Source organism: Chanos chanos, chromosome 2 (assembly GCF_902362185.1).
Source record: "Chanos chanos chromosome 2, fChaCha1.1, whole genome shotgun sequence".
Classification (NCBI taxonomy): Eukaryota; Metazoa; Chordata; class Actinopteri; order Gonorynchiformes; family Chanidae; genus Chanos; species Chanos chanos.
The window spans coordinates 7,576,488-7,586,271 of NC_044496.1; the positions used below are offsets into that span (position 1 = coordinate 7,576,488).

At 41.1% G+C, this 9,784-nt stretch overlaps 1 protein-coding gene across 1 annotated transcript in view; it reads right to left on the reverse strand.

Moving 5' to 3' along the window:
* Positions 1–2,909: 2,909 nt before the first annotated feature.
* The window catches only part of igdcc4 (immunoglobulin superfamily, DCC subclass, member 4), a 45,456-nt gene continuing 38,581 nt past the window's right edge, over positions 2,910–9,784 (reverse strand). The window contains exons 18-20 of the mRNA XM_030766929.1: positions 8,108–8,333; positions 7,073–7,198; positions 2,910–5,466 (exon numbers count right to left, since the gene is read on the reverse strand). Of these exons, the coding sequence (XP_030622789.1) occupies positions 4,960–5,466; positions 7,073–7,198; positions 8,108–8,333 (859 nt within the window). The 3' untranslated portion in view covers positions 2,910–4,959. The remainder of the gene's footprint in view (positions 5,467–7,072; positions 7,199–8,107; positions 8,334–9,784) is intronic.

Below are 9,784 nucleotides of genomic sequence, written 5' to 3' on the forward strand. Positions count from 1 at the left end.
GATTGACATGAACCAATCCAAGTTTTGAAATCTCTTTTCCTACTCATTACTCTTTTGGACCAATCAGATGCTAGAACTGCAGAATAACAGAAACTAGGTGGAGCCTACTGTTAAAAAAAGAAAGCTCTGGAAAAAAAACATATATTACTGAATATCAAGTTGATATTTAGATCCAGTCAAATTGTATTTATTTGTGGCACATACATCTACACACATCACACTGATTAGCATACCAAAGCATCAGGATTGGTCAACATGTTCTGAACAGAAGACCTTAACTGTTGATCCATTGTACAATCCCAGTTCAATCCAATGAGCATAATACATTTTCTCAATGACAACATTTGTGTACATCTCTGCCTATGTCATTATCATGCTACCACTTCACACCAGTTACAAAAACAAACTGCCCACTGAAGACACACAGAGGCAGGAAAGCAAAGAGCAGATTTTCAGAAGTCTCTCACAAGACTGTGAGTGTGTGTTATTGCAGATATTACAAGACTAAGGTTGTTTAGCATAGAACTCCAGACAAAAACAAAACAAAAAAAAAAAGATACTGAAATAAAAAGTTCTGCTCATGGCACATAGCCAATGGGTCTGTACACTGAGACTTTGTGTACAGAACTCAGTTTCACTGGTAAACGAGTACAAAACACACAAAATGTGACCAATGTGACATTACGCGACAAGGTAGATCACCACAAAGCACCAGAGATAAGAGATAGAAAGATAGAGAGAGAGAGAGACAGAGACAGAGAGAGAGACAGAGACAGAAAGCAGAAGATTACAAGGACTGTTTCAACACACTAGAAGCAATTCATGTGTATCAAAACAGGTTTTCATATAGCTAGTTGTTGTTGTTTCTTTGTTTGTCTTTTTTTGTCCCAGTAGATCATATTGAGGTTCGTATGTTACCATAAATGACATGCTTGCAGACTCGTAATAAAATGATGTGTTTCTCTGAAGTTTTATGCAAAGACAGGGCACCTGAGTCACAGAGAAAATATTGAGAATAAAATTTATTAAGAAGAGAGGTGGCTTCTATTCACCAGTGACCACACTGTGAGGTATGTCGTAGGTAGGAGCACCATTCTCACCAACGTACTGCAAATACATTGACAGTAACAATTGTCAAGGTTACCCGTCTCCCCGGTAACACTCCTTACCTGCTGACACCCACACAGAAAAAAAGCCCCTCCCCCTGTCACAGGTCCAAATGGGCCTTTTGTTTAGAGTAGAAGAGAAACCCACTCAAACAGAGGTTTCCTACACTGAGGTAAAATGAGACAGTCTCTCCCTCCAAATACAGGATGTTAAAAAAGTCTTGAATGCTTGATTCCTACGACATTAATGTGCACTGTTTCAAAAATGTGATCACAATTAAATTAACAAGTACACAGATAATGAGGTATTCAAATGATAACCTTATATAAAAAGATGTAATTATTGAGAAAATGTGATTATTTAGAACGTGCATATCTGAGTGTAGCAGCAGCAAGATATTTGACCGATCTGCTAACTCTGTCTGGAAACATAATCTTGGGAGAATATATATATATATATATATATATATATATATATATATATAAGAGAGAGAGAGAGAGAGAGCGAAAGAGAGAGAGTGACCACAATGAACCTTTATAAAAGAGAAGACATTCTTATGCTGGAGGCAGGTTTCCGTGAACACCTTAATTCTGGGTTTGCTTATGCCTCTCGTACACATAAATCTGTTATCGGTTGGTCACCCACTGAGTAAAACTGACCAGGCAAACAGACATCATCAGAGGATTCTCTATCACGTTGTAACTGAAACTGAAGGCTGCTTCTAACTAATAAAAACTGTAAATAACCATGCTTTCACAGCTGAACTATAACAGACATAATGTTGGCATCAATAGTTGAAAGCTGTATCTGTACGTATATGCACATTATTTGGATGCATGACTTATTCGATAGCGTAACTAGACAAAATTACTTTTTTTTTTTTTTTTTTTTTAGACAAAAAATCCAACAACCGGAAACACTTCTTGGCACAGCAAAATACTTTTATCATGTTCCACAACACAGAATAAGTTCATTTTATCGTCCTTTAAATCAACTGAGATAATATTGTGGTAGGTTTCAGGGTTTCGATATTGACTCCTGAGGATCTGGAGAACTAGAACTTAACACTCAGTTTTGGATTACATTAACTATCCTAAAATCAACCAGCATACACTATATGCGTAAAACACCGAAGTACATGTCTAGTACCTACAGCATCTGTGACTGCACCTCTAAGACGTTAATTAACAAATTCATCACCAGGAAGTGCTAACCACCCTGTGTATCTCTGACACAAAAAAATGCGAAAGACATGTTGTGTGATACTGTTCCTACAGATAATTTGTCCTGTAAACACAAACTCTGAAGACCTGTGGAGGTTGCCATGTAAGTGATAAGAGGATGTCAACAGCTATTCAGGTGCTTGGTTTTCTAAACGATCGCTCTTTTTTTTTAACAAGGTTGGACCTGAGTGAGAACCTGTTGAAAGTACAAAACTGGAATGCTCAAAAGACTATCCTGAAAAAAAAAACCTGGCTTTGCTTTAGCACCTATCTAGCCACTCCCAGAAATCTGTTAGTCAGCATACCAACATGTTGTTGTTGTTGTTGTTGTTGTTGTTGTTGTTTTTCCTGCAGACTGTCTCTGGACTAGACCTGGATTACAATGGACATCACAGAACACGGTTTTTATCTATGCCTGAATGTAACACGTGATGAGAGGTTTATGGTTTAAAATCATTCGTAATATAACAAGATTAAAGTGTGAAGAAATATATGTACGTATTTTCCTTATTAAATGAAATAAAGATACTTTAAATAATTTTTTGAAATGCATAAAAGGAAATGCTATATGTATATATATTTATATATTCTGCTCTCAGCAGCAATACATACAAAAGAAATTTGTGTAGTTACAACAAAAATTATTATTTACATTTCCAGATAAGCCTAGTGCGTCGACACAACTTTGTAGAAGAGGCACACACTCAGCCAGACAAACTGACATGAACAGAATATGGCCAAAATCGGAAGATGTTTTCAGGTTTCTAGAACATCTATTTCTAGTTTAGACAGCAGAGCAAGTGTCTCTGGAGAGCATCACCTGAGGAAACACTAGAAAGCTGACTGACTTGGTGAATACTAAGAAGTAGAGGACAGCCACACCATAAAGGAAGCCACGGAATCTTTTACAGGAGCCGAAAGAATGTATAGTTTTGCTGAAAATAAGCCTCGGTTGCTAATGCAGCCGCTATGACTCATCCCTATGGTTGCCCTCCTAAGCAACTGAGGAGGTCACCTCAGAGACAGTTCTGTATCAAACTGGTACATACTGACATTCCCCTGTGACCTGGCAACCTAAGGTCAAAACGTGTGTGGTAATCATTAACCATTTTTCAAACTGCCGACAAGGAGAGAGAATGAAACCTATGAAAAACATCTTTTTTTTTTTTTTTTTTTTTTTTGAAGATAAAGAAAAGCAGAATGTAACAAGCAAACCATCTCAACCTCATGGGCCAGGACAAATCAGTATGCACCTTACGATTTCCGGAGACCGTTACACAAAGAGAGTAGGGCAGTCAATTCTGCTCATATTAAAGGCTATGAATCAAGACGGTCTAAAAACCAGGTTTAAAAAATTGCCTTCATAATGATGCTGATAAAATCACAGAAACAAAAACGTTTTCGTAAAGAAATGAGGTAGTGTTCGTTGTTGACTGGGAGAGGAACTGAGAGAACATTCCAGAACATACACTTAAGACATCTCAACAGGCCATCTTCCCAGAAAATCATTCAAACTATTATAAAAGTACATGTTGGTCTTTCCTTCATATTTTTTCCATCAGTTTTCACCATTTTGTTTTCTATTTACTTCATTCTGACTCTGTATTGAATACGGTCATCTATATAAATACGCAGAGGTTAAAAATGCACCTAAAGTATTAGGCACCTGAGACCCCCAAGCTCCAGTCAGGGAATGTGAGTCGTGTGTGTAATTCAACAAGTGTATTGTGTGTATCTTTGTGTGTGTGTGTGGAGCAGAGAAAGAGAGAGAGAGAGAGAGAGAGAGAGAGAGAGAGATGGAATACAGAAATGCAAATGACTGCATCTGCTTTAAGGTTGAAAAGAAACACTGCTTGTGTGTGTGTGTGTGTGTGTGTGTGTGTGTGTGTGTGTGTGTGTGTGTGTGTGAGAACCCTGAGACAGTAGGAGGCTGGAGAGAGTGGCAGGCAGGCGGTCAGTTGGTTCTCTCAGTGTGAGTCTAAGGCTTCTCTTCTATAAAGCCAACAAAGGCTATATTCCCATCATGACAGGGAGAGAGAGAGAGAGAGAGAGAGAGAGAGAGACAGACAGAAAGAGAGACAGAGAGAGTGAGGAGGGGGAGCAGAAGGCAGGAGAGTTCTCCTACCCTGTTCTCACAGCAAGGACTGAACCCAGCTCTATAACCTCCCGCATGCTGAGTGCAGACGGCTCCCACCCTATTACAGAGTAATCAAACTCAGTATTTTATGTATAGTCGTCCTGTTATTATAACTGTACATACATGCATACGCACGCAAACTCACACACGTACTCATACGCACGGGGAAATGTCATGAAAAACGTACCACCCCTGATATGCCCACAAAATCCATACCCCTGGATTGTAAGCGTTTAAAAAAATATTCTGTATATACACATTTATAAAACCACAGAACAAAGGGGCAAACAAAACTGAGCTTAGACCCAGTTTCATTTTGCGGAAGGTGGAGTTCTCTGAAAGGTGGGCCTTTCCTTTTTCTTTTCTTCTTTTTTCCTTTCTTTCTTTCTTTCTTTTTTATTCGGCCACAATTTCACGCAAAGGTTAAGTGCTATGGCTCCACGAGTCCGATCTGTCACTCTCTGGCTCCAGAGCAGTGGGGACACAGGTGTTTTACGGGCACAGGTAGCTGTGCGCTCCTGAGGTAGAGTGGACGAGGCCAGAGCTGGCAAACGAAGAGGGGGAGGGAGGCAGCCCTGACGGCAGAACCTTCCCTCTGGGACACAGTCTGGACTCCCCGTTCTCTAGGGGTTCTGTAGGAGGCTGGAGAGGTTTGGGAGAGTGGTACCCATTCGTGAGCCCGCCTCCCTGCTGCCTACCAGTTTCTGCAGTCAACTGTGCCGGCCCATTCTCCAGGGGCCCGCTGTGATTGGACAGCGCCTCGCTGATATGGCTGGGAGGGGCCAGAGGCTTCGTGTGAAGGTCTTCAGGTGGGAGTGAAGCACAGGCAGGGTGGCTGTTTAGGGGGGGTGGATCCTCCTGCCCGTACAGGGGCGCTTTGGAGACGTCTGTGTCACTCTGAGGCCACTGGTCGACGGGGTCGGAAAGCTCCGAGTGCACGATGACCTCAGCCTCCACCTGGTTACCGCTGACGGAGTGCAGCCTTCCATCTGGCTCAGTCTGAAACAAAAAAAAAAGAAAAAAAAAAAGAGAGAGAATATGGTGTCACATTATGGAGTTGCTATCCAAAAAAATCACTAATCTGTGAAAGAGATCTACGGTTGACAGTTCAAAACTTCTGCAAAGCAGATGAGGTTAAAAACAGCACTTCTCATTACTTTTGATTTTTTGATTTTTTTGTTTTTCTTTTCTGGCTCTTGCCACTTGACTCCGCCTTTATTCTCCAATGTTTAGTGAAAGTGTGAAATTTTAAAAACATGAGCATGAATTGCATCCACTCCTACATTACTTCTCGGAAGAGCACAGAACACAAAGGTCAATTCAAACACTTCAAACAGTGTACAGGCACTCATGACAATTCAAGCATTAGGTTTCAGGTACTATACACCTGATTCAATCTAGTCAACAACCCTTAATTTTCTGAATTGAGAGTTTTAGTGGAACTAACCTCTCCACTACTTTATTGTCTCCTTAGACAGTCTTGCTTACGTGATCTAGCTTTGACTAAGCCACTATTGAAACCACCGGGAAAAACCTTGAAGCAAAGCCTTGAATATCATTTCACAAGGTTTCTCTTGAGCTCTTATTGGTTGAAGGACGTATCCATAGATACGTCATCTGACGGGGGCTTGAAAGTCTTTAAAAAAGCAGTCTAATGTATTTGTCAGAAAGGGCTTCAAATGCAAAGAACTGTAGCTAACCACAAAGCTAATTTGAGTCTGACCTCAAACCAGCTTCAACAGTCAAGAAATGCAAGTGTAATATGACATGGAACCGTGACATTCTGAAAAAAGGATGATATAAATGTCACTGCTCCAGCAAGTTAAACTGTAACAGGAAGAGCACACTATAGGAACGGATGTCTGGGAGACTATGGTTACAGTACACAAGTTAACTAAGCGTGTCATGAATTGTGTTTGGAGAGGAAACCGGCTTGCATGCTCGTTGACATCATCGCTATGTTGGCGACCTCTTCCGCTGCATTTATTATCATAATCAAGCAAACGAACTAGAGGAAATGAAGAGGACATAAATGTCACCAGGGATGATAAATCAGTGGTAATATGAGGTGTGAAGGAAAAAATGAATCAAAGATTAATTTTATTTCTTTCCTCCCCTACCGTTCCCATCAACGTGCTCCGTCGGAGTAGGTGAGTAATTCGTTTGTGGGATGCGGGGACCCGAGCGCTTCGTTCAAGATCCACCGAGTGTCACGGTCCTAATTAGCTATATGTCATCTCTACTGCCTACCTAATGATAATTACTCCTCATACATGTTTCAAGGCTCAGCAGACATGCACCATCTACTTACTCTCCTCCCCCCACGCACGCAAATATACACATATGCCGTGGAGCTATCTCAGCTCGACAAAAGCACGTTCAAATCAGTCGTTCCTATGTCCATACACATAAAAGACAAACACATACTGATGCAAAATGATACAAATCATTACAGCCTCTATCCCCGGATTACCCAGCCATCTGCCTCTCTCTCTCTCTCTCTCTCTCTCTCTCTCTCTCTATCTAACTCTATATCTTTCTTTCTCGCACTCACACACACACACACACACACACTCACAACTCCTCACAAAACCCTCTCTCCCACCTTGTTGTCATTGTGTGGTGTGACCAGATCTCTGTTAAGGAGAGACGGGGAGTCTTCTGTGACAGTGTCTCTGTATCTGGTTATCCTGTTGGCCCAGTTGCGACTCACTGATCCGTTCCAGGCAGGCTAGACGAGAATATACTACACACAGTTAACTAACAGCTCCTGAATATGACATTGATATATTCATAAGTTCCCACAGTAAGCATAGCCTAACTGTTCAAATAAGATTACGCTAAGCCACATAGAAATCAGTGAAACGGTAGTAATAATGACTGATGAATGACTCTTCAGTATAAGCTTTGTGTGTCTATGTCTTTCAAATCGCCTGCCTCGCATTTCTGCCTACTGTTTTAGCAAGCTCAGTGTGTCCACTGTCTAACTATGCAAAGGGGTTTTTTTTTTTCGTTGTTTTTAAGGATCTGGTGAAAAAATATTACAAGATTAGAAATTACACATTGACTGACCTCTGGGTGCCTATTGTTTAGTCAATTATCTCTTTGTTTTGGTCACCTCGATACGAGATTTGGGTTTACTCGATGTGAAAATGTGACTTAAAGCTGCAAGGTTTGCACTCTGTGCTGAAAATGAAATCTGGTCCTAAACGAGCTTCTTTAAAAAAAAATTTTTTGATTATTTACATTTTGATAATCAGTCAGTAATCCAAAGCAATACTTTTGCAGGCTGTCTGGAGACAGCTTTTACATCCTATCTCACAGAGCAATGGGAATCAATGCTGTATTGTCTTACTTCTATGAGAACAAATGAAGACAGTATGGAGAACATCACATCACACATCACACCAATAACCTAAACCAGTTTAGAGTGGAAGATTTCTATTCTGGTCAAAAATGACAAAAAGGTGACATCCTGACATTTGGAAGTAGTTTGAAAAAAAAAAAAAAGATTGCGTGATGTCCTGAAAAGCAGAGATAGTCGATATGTCAGAGAGACATATCCCCTTCCTTTCAAGACCTTTCCCTTTAAAAGCTCCCTTTGAGAACACCCAAACTGTGTTTTTCAAAATGATCTCACCTTAGACTCTGGCGCTAAGCCGTCGTCTGTCACCCCAGCATTACCCATGAGGCTCTGTTCCTCTGTGGGCTCGGCCGTTGCCTGGCCAACGTCCTGGGCACCTGGGGGCATCAGGGTTTCCAGCTCGTGGCAATCTTTACACTCTGGCACAGCCGTGGGCACAGGACGGGGACCTCGTCGATTCTGAGGGGCCAGAGAGCTGGAATCCAGCCCCCCAGAGACCTCCCTAACAACAGAGAGAGAGAGAGAGAGAGAGAGAGAAAGAGAGAGAGAGGGGGGGGGGGGGAAAGAAAGAAAGAAAGAGAGAGAGAGAAAGAGAGAGAGAGAGAGAGAGAGAGAGAGAGGAAGTGAAGGGAGGGGAGGGGAGCATGACAGGGGGTCATTAGGCCCATTTCTTCAGATACATATAAGTCAAGAGCATACATGACTGTTCACAAGACTGCTCATATTTGTTTTATTCCTTTTTATTCTCTTCTTGCGTGACGCGAAGTTTGAGGCAGGTTATGTGGTCCAAAATGCAGCTTTATCCTAAACTAAAGCACACTTCATAACTTTACGCATGAAGCTGGCTAGTAACATTACTGAGTAAATCTGACAGGTCTGAAACTTGCACTACATGATATACGAGGAAAAAATATACAAGGAGTGTAAAATGATTAAGCTGAGAATCTCTAAACCTTAAATCAGTGCATTAAAAAAAACGTTTAGAGCAAGCAGGTACTCCGTCTTCGATTACCAGACGTAATACACCCTGCGGTCATTTGGCTTAATGAACCTCTATTCAAAATGACAGTTGGATATTTCCTGTCCTACCTGAAAAATGCCCACATTAACTGTGCGTCATTGACTTGCTAAAAACATACAACCCAGCTTCACATCCAATTCTCATTAGTATCAAACTTATGCAAAAATCACTGAAATTTAAAGGTCAAATGGGTGTAGAGCAGATAAGATGCCTTGTATGTAATTCAGAAAACACAGCAATGACTATGGAAAATGTTTCTGAATCCAGGATAGTAAATTCAATTCAGTTTACTGCTCTCTTTCTCTCTCTGTCTCTCAGTCAGAGTCAATCAGAGTAAATCTGCCTTTTGTCTCATCTCCTTTCCTGCTCATTAGCCGTGCAGAGTTCTAATAGAGCAGAGGCAGTCAGCCATGTCTCTCTGTCATTCAACACTCACTCCCCAACATCTGCCTTTCTCTCTCTGCTCCACACTGATAGAGACAGAGAACAAGCACACAATGGCACCCAGCCACACACACACACACACACACACACACACATATGACAGAAACAGAATTAACACAACCATGCCCACTCACACGTCACAAAGGCAGAAACAGCACAATTGTGCATGTGCACGTGCACACACATCGCAGAGGCAGAGGCAGAACAATCTGGCTTGCACTCACTCACACACACACACACACACACACACACACACTCACACACACTTTAAATTAAATGGTAGTGGCATATCAACTAACTACTGACATCAGCTTATTTCTGTTCATGAGTATAAAGAGACTGATCGCATGAGAGTACTAGAATAAGTGTTTTCTGTTCCACCGTTTCATTCATTCATCTTCTATCTTTTCAAAAGTGATTCATATACTGTTTTACACCAATGTTCGCAATGTCATTTAGTCACACAAACAAGCATTTAATAGCATCAA